This window comes from Rhinichthys klamathensis, unplaced genomic scaffold (assembly GCF_029890125.1).
Source record: "Rhinichthys klamathensis goyatoka isolate OS25496 unplaced genomic scaffold, OSU_Roscu_1.1 h1tg000029l_1, whole genome shotgun sequence".
Taxonomy (NCBI): Eukaryota; Metazoa; Chordata; class Actinopteri; order Cypriniformes; family Leuciscidae; genus Rhinichthys; species Rhinichthys klamathensis.
Window position 1 is genome coordinate 282,786 of NW_026606579.1, and position 16,253 is coordinate 299,038.

The 16,253-nt window shown below is 39.8% G+C and overlaps 1 protein-coding gene across 4 annotated transcripts in view; it reads right to left on the reverse strand.

The window, feature by feature from the left end:
• The window catches only part of scube1 (signal peptide, CUB domain, EGF-like 1), a 73,256-nt gene that overhangs the window by 960 nt on the left and 56,043 nt on the right, over positions 1–16,253 (reverse strand). For 2 of the 4 annotated variants that reach the window (XM_056245093.1, XM_056245095.1), the window contains 13 exons: positions 13,221–13,343; positions 10,796–10,912; positions 10,582–10,704; positions 10,378–10,497; positions 8,521–8,631; positions 3,673–3,789; positions 2,766–2,924; positions 2,442–2,645; positions 2,169–2,330; positions 915–1,082; positions 675–836; positions 394–591; positions 157–309 (listed from right to left, as the gene is read on the reverse strand). In XM_056245093.1, coding sequence (XP_056101068.1) covers positions 157–309; positions 394–591; positions 675–836; positions 915–1,082; positions 2,169–2,330; positions 2,442–2,645; positions 2,766–2,924; positions 3,673–3,789; positions 8,521–8,631; positions 10,378–10,497; positions 10,582–10,704; positions 10,796–10,912; positions 13,221–13,343 — 1,917 coding nt within the window. Of the gene's footprint in view, positions 1–156; positions 310–393; positions 592–674; positions 837–914; positions 1,083–2,168; positions 2,331–2,441; positions 2,646–2,765; positions 2,928–3,672; positions 3,790–8,520; positions 8,632–10,377; positions 10,498–10,581; positions 10,705–10,795; positions 10,913–13,220; positions 13,344–16,253 lie in introns of all 4 variants that reach the window. The other 2 variants (XM_056245094.1, XM_056245092.1) reach the window with 1 other exon arrangement.

Below are 16,253 nucleotides of genomic sequence, written 5' to 3' on the forward strand. Positions count from 1 at the left end.
ACTGCTGATCTACTAGGATTTTCATGCACAACCATCTCCAGGGTTTATAGAGAACGGTCCAGTGAGCGACAGTGGGCAAAAATGAGATTTCATGGGCTACATCGAATGTAGTATGTGAATGTGTGTGGTTGTGTTTGGACTGCATCTGTAACTTACCATCATAAGTGACATATGGAACCTGAAATCCCTTTCCACTGTTACCCTCGTTAGATTTGAACTGGATCCACAGCTTGCGTGAACGGGAGGTGAAAGCGATTGGTCGCTCATAAGTTTGACATGTCTCATAAGTTGTAATGGAAGTGGGCAGGGCTAAAAAGAGAGAAGAGGAGCTCAATAATTTGCATCCCTGCTTGCAATAATTAACTAGCATCCAAAATGACAGGTATACCATACCGCTCTTCCTCATGACAAGAACATCCCCGCACTCATCCTCAATGGGCAGGAAGATCTCTGGTACAACAATAAGGATGCGCCTCTTGTTCGGAGGGTTAATGGTCCAAACACAGTCCACATTAGATGGATAGTCACCGGGATAGTTGGGAGATTCGATGTAACCCATGAAATCTCCCAGCTCACCGCCGCATAGCTGATCTGCAAGGGATAAGAACAGACAGACCCGTGAATTCACTGCTTATCATGGGATCTGTGAATGGATTTGCATTATTCTGCCTTACTTTTGCAGTGAGATACATTGTTAGCTCCGTCAAAATCTGTAGTGGTGTTTCCAGGGCAGGTGATGCAGTAGTTCTGTCCGGACTCAGACTGGTAAGTTCCAGCCGGACAACGGATGCACCGGTGCGTGCTGGCGTTATAATGATGCCCAAGAGCACAGTGAACTAGAAATATGGGGAAGTGAAAACACAAAGTAAATATGGACATAAGAAATGTGCTTATTTTGCAGTGTTGCATCATACCTTTGGCTTCACAGTCTCTAAAGGACGTGCTGGCCGTGTGTTTGGTCAAGAGTCCTCCTCCACAGGGGAAGCACACCACACGGCCCGGCTCAGGCTGGAAGGTGCCCAGCGGGCACGGCTGGCACGGGCGGAAGCCATCAGCAGAGAACTGACCGGCAGGGCACTGGCCTACAACCAGAGAATGACATTTTGAGTATTTTGAGCATTTAACAAAAAAACAAGATTATTTTGATTATGCACTACCATTCAAGATGAAATAACTGCTTTCTAAGTTAATATATTTTAAATGTAAATTATTCCTGGGATGCAAAGCTGAATTTTCAGCATCATTACTCCCGTCTTCATTTCCTTCAGAAATCATTCTAATATGCCGATTCGCTGCTTGTTCTTTGAAGAACAAGGTTCAAAAGAACAGAATTAAAAAGAGAAATACAATTTAATGCATTCATGCTGAATAAAAGTATTAATTTCTTTTAAAGAACAGTAGTGTATTTGTGTTATTGTTATTTCTTTTTTCTTCATTTTTTAAAAATGAAAATAGGGGATAGTTCAACCAAAGAGAAAAACAATATAAATTCCAGTCTGGAATTTACAAAGATTATCAAGATAGCTTTATAAGACTTACTGAGTATAGAAAACTAGACTACTTTAATGGTGCTTTTGTCATTTCTGGAGCTTCATAGCCCCTGTTTTCCACTCACTACCAATGTATTTAAATTCACAACCTGAGCATTTGGCAAAATAACTAGATAAACAGAGAAGTGTCTCATGATGCTCATCAGTTATGTCTCGCGAAATTGTTTGAATTTTTTTTTTTAATTCCACAAAGAGGGCTAAAACCAAAGTGATTTCAATCAAGTCAATTGAACAAGCATCATGACACTGCAACACAAATATTTGTAAACATTTCGTTTGGACATTCTACCATGAATATATTACCTAATAATCACCTAATAAAGGGTTTAGTATTGAGGTGTGTTTGTATGCTGTCAGTCAAATACAATTTAGCTGCTCAAATAGTTAAAATGAGCTGCTACCAATTGATCCAGACTTTGCTAAGTCCTTCATAAGAAATCTTGCATTTGCATGATAATGAGTAATTCTGGGATTTTCTGACCCTGAATTTCAAAATCTATTGATTCATTTGAAAGAATGTGGTCTTGCATTAATCAGCTCCAATAATCAATAGGTGTGTCATTACCATCACAAAGCTATTCATTGATTGAGTGTTTGATAATGTGTATCCACACACACCTCCGCACTCAGAGACGTTCTTGGCCCCTGCGATGCCCTGTCCCTCGGTGCTGGGGCAGGGCTCGCAGGACAGCTGGCCCTCCCTGTCCTGATAGGTTCCTGGCGGACAGATGACGCATTGTTCCTGTTCTCCACTGTAGAACGTTCCCACACCGCAGCTGACTGGGAGACACCCGAACACACAGAAACGCACCCAAACACACAGATACAAGATTTATGAAAGTGTCTTCAACCCCAGATCAGAAAACAAAACCCTTATCCCAAAATACTCACCGCAATTCCCGTCAGTGAGGACCTGTCCTATACTGCAGGTCTCATCTCCTTCTGTCTGTCGCACGGCACGCTGGGCCACCTCGTACGCCGTGCCGGAGAACTGAATGTAGAACTGCTGTTTACTGATGGACTTCCTTAGTGTGCGCATGGCATTCTGAAGCCTCTGTTTGGTCTTCTCACGCACACAGTCCACATTACATGATTCTGACACATAAATAAAGACAAAAGACATCACATTTACACTCTGAAGTCACAGATGGCATGACATGGGAACGCAACAGTTAACAAGAGAGAACTACTGTACACACATGCAGGCAATGTTACCTGAGGCTTCCTCTTCTTTCATTTCCATCTCAAACTCTGCTGTGATGTGGGAGACTTCCTTTGATGGAGACTTCCGGCCACGACGGCGCTTTTTGGAAGAGTCGCACTTCAGATTCACAAACGTCACCTGACAGTCGTCTGTGCAAGGTAACTGACCAGCTGCTGAAAGGACAGGAAAGGGAATAAGGAAAAGCAGAATAGCAAATGAAACGGGAAATCAGAAAGAGAGGATTAGGAAAAGAAGAAACAGGAGAGAAGAAAAATAGGTAAAAAGAAAAGAGAAAATGGAAGCGAGGAAGAAAACGAGAAGAGAAATGGGAAAGAAAAGAGTTGAGAAAGAAAAGATCAAAAAAGAGAAAAAGTCAACAAAACAGGAAAAGGAAAAGAAGACAAAATGATAGGGCGAAGGAAAAGGAAATAGGAAAAAATATTTAAAAAACAGAAGAGTAAAGGGAAATGGGGAATAAAAAACATGACAAAAGAAAAAGAAAAAAGGAAAAGAGAAACAAGGAAAGGAGAAAGGTAGAAGAAAAATGGTAGAGGAAGAAACAGGACAAATGAGAAAAAAGGAAAGAAGGAAAGGAAACAAGAAGCAGTAAACAAATAGAAAAAATATTTCACAAATGAGAAGAGAAAAGAAGAAATTTGAAAACAAAAAGATAAAAAAGAAGAAGAGAAAGGAAAATGTAAATGAAACAGGAACAGGAAAAGGAAAGGAAACAAGAAGAGAAAAAAGAAAAGGAAGTAAATGAAAAGGGAAAAGAAAAAAGAAAGAAAAGAAAAGGAGAAGTGTAAAGGAAAGAGGGAACCAGCAAGGAAAGGAAACAGGGCAAATGAGAAGGAAAAAGGTAAAGGAAATGAGAATCCTTCAATGAAAAGATATTTTTGAATGTGGTGTGTTTCTCACCCTGCAGGCTCTGCTTCCCCGTGTCCCGGTGTTTCTCCTTGTTGCGGGGTCTCAGGTGGCACTTGGCGTCTTTGATCTTAAACCGTGCTTTCTGCTTCACAGGCTGGGCCAGCATCTCTGATGGATGGGAAATCGGCAAAGTCTCACTTTCACTTGCACGGTTTGGATAATAATCATGGAAAACACCAAAATATGAGGCCTTTTTGAAATCCAACATTCAAGCACACTAAATCTGTCCTGTGGGCTGAGCGGCCCATTCCAAAGTATTAAAAATATGAGTGTCTAGTTTAACACAAGAAGTCCAAAGTCAGTGAGGGAATGAAGGGAGACGAAGGGTCAGGAGTTGAAATGAGAACACACTGCGGTTGAGGACTTCAGCTGGTCTTCTAAAAGCATATCGAGCGTGTGGCGGTTTTGGACCCGACAGCAGGGGGTTTGGTAGTGAAACTTTCAGCGATGTTTTTTTTTCTTTTTTTTCAGAATGTGTGAATCAAGCGAACTGTCTGTTTGCTCGTTCTCCCCGGGCCCCGTGTGTAGAGGCCCTCAGGAGCCACTGTGGTAGAATACCGTCTGTGTATTTCAAATCTGTCAGCATAGATGTGCAGCCAGCACAGAGTCATTTACTCAGGTTCACAGCATTCCTATGTACGCCGTCCAAAACAAGAAGCGGCGCTTGTGTATGCGAGAGAATTTCGAAGCCGTCTGTCTGTCTGTCTGAGTCTTGCATAGCTGTCCAAAATCTACACAACGAAACCACATGGGGAATGTCGAATTCTGAGAGGCGGGAAAGAGAGAGTACTGGGGATAATAGTAGCGTGTCTGTGACCTCGGCAGGGTTGAATGATAGGACCTGTCCTAATTCTCCTCACAGATCTCTGTATCTGAGCCCTTGCAGTGATCCAGTGTCTGTCATGCGATGTAATGGACTGGAACACGTCACGCTAGATGACTCGTTTACAGCTGTCCTGTCTGATCTCTGCTAAAGGGGCCAAAAAAACAGAGAAGCGTCCTTGCTCTGAGCCAACCGAAAGGAGATGTAGGACATACTAGACTCATGGTGAAAGGAAAGGAAAGGAAAGGAAAGGAAAGGAAAGGAAAGGAAAGGAAAGGAAAGGAAAGGAAAGGAAAGGAAAGGAAAGGTCAGTGTACGTTCTGGTAATTAGATTTTCTACTTAAAGGATTAGTTCACTTTTAAAAAAACTTTTGCTGATAATTTACTCACCCCCATGTCATCCAAGATGTCCATGTCTTTCTTTCTTCAGTCGAAAAGAAATTAAGGTTTTTGATGAAAACATTCCAGGATTTTTCTCCATATAATGCACTTTACTGGGTACCAAACGGTCCAAGGTCCAAAAGACAGTTTCAGTGCAAACTGTTCAAAGGGCTTTAAACGATTCCAGACGATGAATAATGGTCTTATCAAGCGAAACGATCGCTCATTTAAAAAATAAATAACAAAGTTTAAGTTTTATAAGCTCACATGCTCGCGTCGCTCTGTTCTGTGTGACTCTCCTGTTCGAACTCGTTCATCAAAATGAACAAATCTTTTTCCGAGTCATTTGATTCATTTAACGACCGAAATGAACGAATTGACTCGGAAAAAGATTTGTTCATTTTGATGAACGAGTTCGAACAGGAGAGTTACACAGAACAGAGCGACGCGAGCATGTGAGCTTATAAAACTTAAACTTTGATGTTTTTTTTTTTAAAATGAGCGATCGTTTCGCTTGATAAGACCATTATTCATCGTCTGGTGTCATTTAAAACCATTTGAACAGTTTGCAGTTTGCACTGAAACTGTCATTTGGACCTTGAACCGTTTGGTAGCCAGTAAAGTGCATTATATGGAGAAAAATCCTGGAATGTTTTCATCAAAAACCTTAATTTCTTTTCGACTGAAGAAAGAAAGACATGGACATCTTGGATGACATGGGGGTGAGTAAATTATCAGCAAAAGTTTTTTTAAAAGTGAACTAATCCTTTAAAGGTACAATATGTAGCTTTTTTTTGGCCACAAGAGGGCGCAGTTTCCAACAATAACAAATGCGTATGTTTATGACACAGTGACGAGCTGAATGATGGGACTTGCTGTCAAGCTGATGGATCTAATAATGTTTATGGATGAGTGAAAACACTCATGTTTTTTAACATTACAGTGGTATGAAGCAGGTCGCGATTGCTAAAGAGACAGATATCACGCGAGTCCCGCAGATATAAAGGAATAAGGACATTTAATTCTACTGACCTACACGCAAGTGCTGGATTACTCACACAGGTCAGTTTATTAGACGAATTCAACTTGTGAGGGAACGCAGCGCTGTTTCACTTGGTCTAACGTTACTCTATCACACTAAACGGCATTTAAATGTGTGTTGAAAGTTACAATGTTATTCTACATGTTAGTTCGTTTTCTATACGAAACTAGCAGCTAGATCGAGATTAGAATAACGTACTGACCATATTCTAACATGTCATCATGTTGAGCTAACGTTAACATTGATTTGTTTTATGTACATTTGCTCACCTGTCTAATAAAGCTGTCAAGTCGTGACTCGTGAAGCTCTGTCGAGTCCAAGTTAGTCCTGGACGTGGAGCTCTTGGCATCTCAAAAACCCCACGCTGATATTGATCCTTATTTTAGTTCTCCTTGTTTGCCCCAAAGTCTGCTTGCCATGGTTTATGTTTGAACGAAACAAGAACTTTGTGCCGCTAAACGTTACGCATTACGCAGTTGTCCATGTCTGTCGCCATGGTTACATCATGGCTATGGCAGTTCGAGTGGATACCGAGGATAGCACGGATATTGCGCCATTGACAGGCGACATTTTTTTCCGGGACGGCCACGGAGGCCCTGACCCAAATGGTGCACTTCATGCGGACTTTCGGTCTCGTGGACTTAAATCGCGCGTGCTCGCCGAGTCTACGAGTCCGTAGGCTGTCCCATTTAGCATTTTAACGCTCTGAAGTGTGCTCAGCAGCGCCCCCTTTGTACCCTTGAAGCGGTCTTCCCACGAAGCCCGCATAGATGCAGGCTCCACGCACTTTACCCAGGAATCCTTGCGAAAGGCCAATCAGACAACGGATGGGAGGAGATTTCACTCACGGACAATTGTTAACATGGCTGAGAAGAAAATATTTAAGTGTAATTATCATTACGATTTTTATGACAAGTTTATACAAACATTATGATCATCGACCAGTGGTTGATGTCTCAAACATAAGGCTAATAATAGCGAGCTGAATAATACGATCGCATTATGATTCATTAAATAAATAGAACAGAATGTCAGGGCTTTACTGAGTCATATGTAAACACAACAACAATAGGCATCATATTTCCCCAAACCTGCAGCTCCTGTCCATAACAACAATCAGACCGTCTTCCTGTTTCCGGCGTGACGATCGAGTCTGTCCCAAAAATACCTCTCAATGCGCCCTCGCAGACTCGCGCTAAGGGCCCTATAGGTCTGCACTACATGACGTCACCGAAGTTTGGACTCTGAGGAAGTCCACAAGTCTGGACTGTGCCATTTGGGACAGGGCCTTATTTAAAATTGGAATTTCTCTGAAATAAAAAATTATTTAGACTTTATTCAACGAATAGTTGAATAAAGTCGTTATTTTAGTTTTTTTTGCGCACAAAAAGTATTCTCGTCGCTTGATAAACTTAAGGTTGAGCCACTGTAGTCACTCTGACTAATTTAACAATGTTTTCTGGGCCGGCAGGTTTCACTTACAATAGAAGCCTATGGAGGAGTGAGACAGCTCTCAGATTTAAACAAAAATATCTTAATTTGTGTTCCGAAGATGAACGAAAGTCTAACGGGGTTGGAACGACATGAGGGTGAGTAATTACTGGCAGAATTTTCATTTTTGGGTGAACTAACCCTTTAAACAAAACGAAAAATCTAAAATTAAACCGTTTTTTTATTGCTCTTTATTGCTCTTTAAGTAGAAAATTGAAATTACCAGAAGGTACACAGACCAGGAAAAGGAAAGGACAAAGGAGAAAACAGATAAATAAAAGGAAAGAAAAGAAAGGAGAAAACTAAAAGTAGAAACAGGAAACAAGGAAAGGAAAATGAAAATAAAAAGAGAAAGGAAACAGAAAATCTGGAAAGGAAGGGAAAAACAGAAAAGGGAGAACAGAAAAAGTAAAGGGAACAAAAAAAAAAGAAAAGAAACAAGAAGTAGAAGAAGAGGAAAAGGAGAGTACAGAGCCAATTAAGGGACATGGTGATAAAATATATTTCAATGCTTTTTGTGTTCGCTCGCAAAACTTTTGCGTGTTTTTTTGCGCCCGAATGCAAAGTTTCTCAGATGAGCACAAAACATTTTGCAAGGGAACACAACGTTTCTTGGGGGAACGCAAAACTTTTGCGAGAGGACGCAAAATCATTGACATTGACAATCATTGACATTTTCCTCCCATCTCATATTTATTTCCTTCACCCTGTCCCTTTAGGTGCTCTGTATGAGAGGAATGAGAAGAGAAATAGGAAAGAAAGAAACAAGAAATAAAAATGGAAAAAGAAAGGAAACAATTAAAAGAAAAAATAGAGAAAGAAAAGGAAAGAAGAGAAAATGTATGGGATGGGAAGGAAACAGGAAAAGGCAAGTGTTCGATCTACCGAAGATTGAGAGATGTATTGTAGTACATACTAGATGTATGCACTAGATTTTGTAGTGAATACTTGTTTTTTTTTTACTGCATACTATATTTTACAATGCATGTTAGCTGTTTTAATACCTATTATAGACTACTGTTTGTAGTGCATACTAGACTGTAGTACATACATGTTTATGAGAGGCTCAGTGCAGATAAACCACAGAGAAAAGATACAGTACCTGTGCAGGTTTGCAGGGAGCTGCTGCTGGATGTAGTGACGTTCTTCTTCAGTGGAACTTTACCTGGCTGGACAGGCACCCCGCAGCTCAGAGTGTAACTGTTCTCAGAGTCTAAATCACACACACACACACACACACAGAGAGAGAGAAAGCTTTTAAACAGATGTTCCAGGTGCTGCATGCACCTGAGTATTGTCTCGTAGTGTGTGTGTGTGTGTATGATGTACTGTGTGTGTATGATGTACTGTATGTGTGTGTGAGTGGAGAGGGTTGGCTGTCATCATGACAGAGTACTGTGAAGTTGTCTAGAGAGTCATTGGCCTGACTTCGGCCTTGCCACAAATCGTCCAATGGCAGGCTGAGTATTTCTGTTGGCGTGCGGCTACAGCCCGCGGGTGAACAGGATTAAAAGAGGTTTTATACAGCTTTAGTGCTCGAACCCGGGGAGACCATCCATTAACACACACGTACAGAGAATCCAAGAGTCATAAACACACACACACACACACACATATATATATATACTCATACACTCAGATTCGCATTGATCTAACTTACAGATGAAATTTAGACTTTATTCATTTTGATTTATTCTAGTATATACTACTAGGTCACATTTCTGATTAGTGCATACTTATTATTGAAGTGCATACTAGACTTTATTGTGCATATTAGCTTTTATAATGCATACCTCTTTCTGTAGTACAACCACTGCATTGCCAAATTGTTCACAAAATTCCCTATATTTAATATTTATAATGCACACTACTTTCTGTAGTAAATGCACTGCAAGTTTTCTATAAAAAAAGTCTACAACCTTTAAAAAAAAATTGTTTCTTGTTTTAAGCGTAAAAACTTAAAACACTGTGCAAGATCAATGATTTAACGTAGCAGCACCTCTCTACAAGACTTTTTTGACGGATGAGCGGTGGTTCTTTTCTATTTAAGCGTAAAAACATCAAAGCTTCAAACAAGCAAGAAAAAATGTAATTTAATAAATGTTCTCTGAAAATATTTTTCAGATTTTTTTAATACTTGTTTTTGTAGTGCAAACTAGACTGTATATATATTTTTTTAGATCGTAGTGAGTGAGAATGTGGCCCTTGTGTTAGAGCTGTGCGAATGGACCAAAGTTTAGTGAATCAAGACTTGTATGAAAGTTACTTCTGGGTATTAATATGTTTACGCACATTCCTCTAAACCGATGGTCCTTGCATAAAATTTGTCAGAGACAAGTTTTGGGCGTCTAACACCTTAATACCTTTACCAAAGCAGTCCGCAGAGATGATAGATGTACTTATGAAATATCATTGCAACATTCTTTTCTAGTCACTTTCTCACAGAATGTCAAATATCACATTCACATGATTCCTCTGGTCAGGCCAATTGAACGTTTCTTGCCCTTTATTGTTTGTTTGGTTATCTAACAGATATGACAATGCTTGCATGTTCAACGTCATTATAGCAGTATTAATATGACTGTGAGTTGTTGAAAGCTTAATTTTCATGTGCTTTCTCATTTCTGGCCAGTTTTTCCTCATTCCATCAGCCTCCTCATCATCAAGCTTATTGATTTGATTGAACCAAGCATGCAAATTTTGTGATTTAAGGTTTGAACCACTAGAGGGTAGCAGAGGACAAAGACTGTTTGAGCCAATAACCATAATAGAGTGCTGCTTGATCTAAATAAATATATTCCTTTCAGGCGTATATAAGAAAGTGAACAGATTTACAATTTATAATGTACATTACTGAATTTAAACAAATCAAACTGCACTGAATGTATCCAAACAACACAGAATACAACATGCTGTTCAACTGACTTCCAGAGAAATCCCAAAAAGTAAGGTAACTAACCAGCCAGGAAAAGGGCGTTTGATGGACAGGACAGCGAACACGTCTCTCCTCCACCTGTTTTAGTGCAGCTGAGCTGAGCACGAGGTGCCGGCTTCCCATTCGCGAGGCATTTTACCGCCTCTGAGGGACAAACGAGGTATGGTTACCATGGAAACGACAAACATTATGGGATATTTCGGGACGGGGAATGAAACGAGGACTTACCAACACAGTCTTTCTTGTTCCAGTGGAGCTTTTGTCCAGGAGGACACACACACTCGTAACTGCCCGGTGTGTTCACGCAGCCATATTCACAGCTCCCGTTATTAATGCTGCACTCGTCAATATCTGTTACGCACAGATGTCAGTTTGTCCATCAAATTGTGATTTTTTTTTTTTTTTTTTAAACCATTGGCTGGTATTGAGATTGTGAACTCACCGCCACAGTGTGTGAGGCCATAGAGACTGTAACCTTTGTGACACACACACTCAAAGCTTCCCGCGTAGTTGATGCAGATGTGGTCACATGTCCTCTCAAAGGAACACTCGTCAATATCTGCAGAGGACAAAAACACACATTTACACACACAAAACCATCAAAGCAAACCAATTGTGTATAATCATTTTCTGGCTTGAAGTAAAAATGACCCCACAATAGTGATTTCACCAGAAACTTGGAGTATCCTAAAAGACAAAAAAAAACAGCACACTCTTTGCTTGTTTGACTCATGGTTACACTTTATTTTAAGGTGTCCATGTTACAGTGTAATTATAAGTACTGAGTAATAATAATAATTAACTACATGTACTTACTATAGGGTTAGGGTTTGGATTAGGGTGTGGGGTTAGTTACATGAAATTATGGACCATTTATAGACCATTAGCTAAATGACTAATTGTAAAATGTTAATGTAAATACTATAGTAACTATATGTAACATGTCTAGCAAGGACACGGGTTACAGACTCATTTTTGGTAACGTTTTTCAAAGCCACAATTGCAACCAGTGTAATTAGTGGTGTTTTCTAGGACAAACATACAATTTATCCTACTTTAGTAGTTTAGATTCATAGGTCTTTAGTAGGCTATGTTTGTTAAAATCCCAAACAGTAAAAAGCACATTTTGTGTTACAGACATGAGTGATACATCAAATCATGCATCATGTTGAGGAGACTTCTTTTACTTTTCTAAGTGACTTTTGTCATCTAAAAATAGGTGACAGAGATACCATAGAGAGAGATCCATGTCACACAGCATCATGGCAGTCAAAACATGCTGAAGTTAAAGGTATAGGGTAGGCAATTTTAGGGAGGCTAGCAATAGCAAGCTAGCTTGTAAAGCATGAGATCCCCTCCTTTCAGAGCGTCACCAAAGCCACGCCTCGTCCAAAACATATGAACGCACACAGCCAGAGCAGAGTCTGCAAAGCGTTAAACTAGCTCATGTCTAAAGCACATAACATTACAATAATAATGAACGTAAACAACTTACAGAGCTCTTGTTGTACTAACTGACTGATTCACTGATAGGCTTACTGAACGCGCTGATGATGTGATGTCTGCGTGAGCAGGGTGCGCGGATGTATGGAAATACATACAGGCAGGTTGGACATTGTATCGATTGGACGAACATTTTTTGGTCCTGGGACTTCCACAGAAGATGTATGTACATGTTTTAATATTTAGACCACCTTATTGATCAGGATGTAAAGAGAGTTTCAACCAATATAACAAAAGTGTTTCTAAAAAAAAATTGCCATCTCTACCTTTTTAATATTATTGTTATAGCCACTCTGCCACACCCATAGAAAAAACTGGCAGCTATTTTCCCTTGATAGATTTTCTGGTATGAAGGGAATAGAAAAGTAAAAAATTAAAAACTAAAGATGTACCTATATAAACATAGCAAGGATAATATACAAAGAGACAAGCATGACAGAAAGATGGCACGTCCACAACATTGCGCTTCACCAACACACCATTCAATAAAAACACACATACACACCCCACGCACTGATTAGCCAGGAATCGGGTGGTGTGGTGTTTTGGTTTAGCTTAATAAAATCATTTCTGTTTGTACTCCCACTCGTGCTCCGACATGCTTGTAGGAATCCGCCACCATTCACCTCCAGTAAACTCAACTAAACACACACACACCTCATACGACGCCAAATGCTTGCCAGCATCCCAACCAAACAACAGCCTGAGCATGAGGTGCTTTTGATGAAGAGGTGTGGGACGGTGTGTGTGTGTGTGTGTAGACAGCTTCTACATCCACATCTCGCCCAAATGGCTTTAAAATAGTTCACCCCCAAAATTGATGGGGTCTTCCAGAATGTTTAGCTCTTTTTCATTCAAAAACAAGTCAAGTTGCTTTTAGCCGTACAATAGCTTTGTGCGATAAACAGTTCGTTATTCAAAGTGTAGTCGTGCAAGCATGAATAAAAGTTTACAGCTGAGAGTGGAGAGGAAGATTTTCACTAAATAAAAACCTACATTTACAGTCATAATAAACCTTTACAGTTCAGTCATAATTTTTTTGTCATGTATGGTACTTGATATTTTATGGTTATTTTTGGAGCTTGAAGTGGTTGTTGGACGTATCAGTGCAGCCTGAACATTTTCCTAAACGTATCCTTTTGTGTAAAACAAACCCCTTGTTAACTAAAACAAGGGAACAGGGAAACAAATTATTACAACGTGACCCTGATTTAGTAAAACGAGGGAACAAACTCTTAATTAATGACCGTGATGTTTTTTTTCCTGCATGTCATGTGCAGCCGGTCCGTACCCATGTAGATCTAAAATGTTCATTTGTATTTCCACCCAGAAAGCAACAATTTGTAGTGTGAAAAGTGACTCACCTTGACAGGTGCGCTCGTTGGTCAGGAGTTTGTGTCCTTTCTGACAGCTGCACTCGAAACTGCCCACCGTGTTCCGGCAGAAATGATCACAACCTCCATTATTCTCCAAACACTCATCAATGTCTGCAGAGAAGAGAGAGAGAGATGATGATAATGGTGGAAAACACTGATACGAGGGTGTAAAACCAGTACCACTATTCTCATAAACAGCTTTTTGGATATATAAACAGTTTTCCTAAACAGGGAGCCACATACACAGCTCCACAACATCATCTTAAATATATCAGCCAACCCTGGCACACCGTCCACAAACCCAATAAAAGCTAATCCCATCAACAAATGTGTAGGAAAACTGTGTATGTGTGGAGTTTGGGGTTTCCTCTGCAGTTATTTCAGTAGCTGTAGCAAACACACACTGGCTAAGGTTTGCACTAATATTAACTGAACTGTGGGACAGAAAGTTTCCACTAAGCTTAAGACCACAGATACACATGCTAACTGAACACAGGGCATTAACGATGCTTTTGGGAAACGCACCCCAGATTAATAAATCAGATTATAACTTTGAGACTTTTGGATCCCACTGTATGAAATAGTTTACCACTTTAAACAATGCGATTGTAAAATGTTCTAAACATATTGAATGAATCTCATTCTAAAGCTAGGATGAGCAATAGGGCCTTTAATTAGGGCTATATGACGCCTAAACTGCATTTAATTGATTTGATTAACAAGGCAAGGCAATTTATTTATAATAAAGCACAATTAAAAACAACGAGTAGTTGACCAATGTTCTGTACAATTCGTAAACATATGCAAAGAGCAAACACAAAACACACCAATATTATACAGCACATCCATCTTACTACTCACAGTAAAACAACAAGCTACTAACAACTAAGCAAGTAGGGTTAGGGTTAACAGATTAATTCTTCCTGAGAGCCAATTTCCACACTAAAGCTGTGAAAATCAAACTGTTTATCAGTTTTATGCTGGATTTCAAATATAAATAATGTTACCCATCTCACTCCGTCTGAATCATTTATCTCTGCTGCTCTATTTCTCCAAAAAAGATAATAAAGAGAAAGAGAATAAGCTCTCTAGAAGTTTGCTAGATCTTTTGACCGATGTGCTAAATCATAATATCTACTTTTCTTGTCTCAATCTGTGTGTTTAAACATCAAACCTCTCCGTAGAGTCTCCAGAATCAGAAGACCTATCCTGTCTAATAAAAGCAAGTGTGAGCCTGTGCCGTGAGGTCATCGGTCTCCATGTCCTAAAGGAAGTGCTTTATCATCTCTGATGGTTTATTTCCTGTCTACCTGTCAGATATGTGTTGTTCAGGTCAAGATGTTCTACAATACCTAAACCGCACATATATCATCCGAATCTTTGCATTGAAAAGATGCTTTCAGGGAGCTGGTGTATGCAGCTTGATAACCAATATAACATCATGCGGATTCATTAACAGAATAAAAACAAATTATAGTGCAAATGACATAATGGAATGTTTAACAGTGATTTAGCATTCACACTTCCCTAAAACACACTCTCACACACATGCACTTTATTCCAATGGCTCCTTAGCGCAGGCAGGGGGCTAATGATATTCCACATAATGAAGTTTAATGGGACTAAATAAGCTTTGAGTTTAAGCAAACATTGGACATTCTTCACATCTGTAAATGATAAACAACTGCAGGGGCGAAGACTGAGAGGCAGAGAGGATTCGTCTACATCGATTTTCGATCGGAAACCGGGAGAGCAAACACTCACACAGCAGTCAGAGACGTGCTTATAAAACAAGTGCTACGCTAACTTGATCTGATTAGAAAGAAAGAAAGCTTGCAAGAAGAATGTGGAATCCCCATGAGCTCTGGAGCGAAGGTCTGTACTCAGGGATGTGTGTAGCCTTACCAAATATTTAGAGAAAAAAGCAATTAAAATTAATACATTTGTGGAAACATGAACCTCTACAAATAAGTCAGGACAGAGTTTTCAACAAAAGGATCGTTTTTGCAGATTGTTTTCAGGCTGCTCACCTCAGGCTAGCTAATCTCTGAGAAATGCGCCGTTGAGCGCGCCAGTGTATTTTTTGGAGATTTAAATGGCCTGTTTTATTTGCTTTGTTCATAAAGGGATTTTGCCATGTAATAACACAGGCGCTGCTTGTCCAGAGCAGCCAGGAAAAACCAGCGTGATTTCGGCCCCGACACTAAAACTCTTCGGAGCGCGCGGGGGTCCGTTGGGCCCGGTGTCATCCGAGGTGATGCCGCCTGGCTGCTATTGTGCGGATTACTGGGCTCTGTGTGTATTAACACAAATAGAGCTCAGTGTCCTGACAGAGAGAGAGAAAAATGGAGGACTGATGGAGAAACCAGGCCTGCTATGACCCTATCAGCTTGATCTTTTCACAGTGCTGTTTGGTGACTGTGAGGAAAGGTGAGCTTTCTAAAAAAGAGCCTAGAACATCATAAGATCACCAGTTGCATAAACATGGCCACTAGTTAAGACTGTGTCTGATCAAACAGTCTGATCAGCTAGCAATTAGTAAGGGATAATCAGTCTTACCGTTCAGATTCAAATCAGACCATTCTACATGTAACTCACATAAAAAAAAATGAGATGACAAACTTGTAAGAATAGTCTAAGCAGTTTATGCAACCAGCCGCTGGTCCACACATCTATTTTTACTCAAGAATCACCTGCTTAGACAGGAAGAGATTGTCTGACTAATAAAAGCAATCCACCACAGATCATATATTAGAACAGCATCTTTGTAAAATCTTGTACAGAAAACGCAGGAAAATAGTGAAAAATGATTTTCAGCAATCCAAAATTCTAACTCAGAAAAACAATGGAGAATTTACAGTTCTTCTAACAAGCATCTAGTTGTTTTGCTTCTAAGTGCCTCAACCAAAACTGAATGCCTCTTAGATTTAAATTATACTTGACTGGAAAACTAAAAGAAAAAAAATTCTAATCCTATCATTTACATAAAATAAACTAAATTGTTATTTATTTATTAGTTTG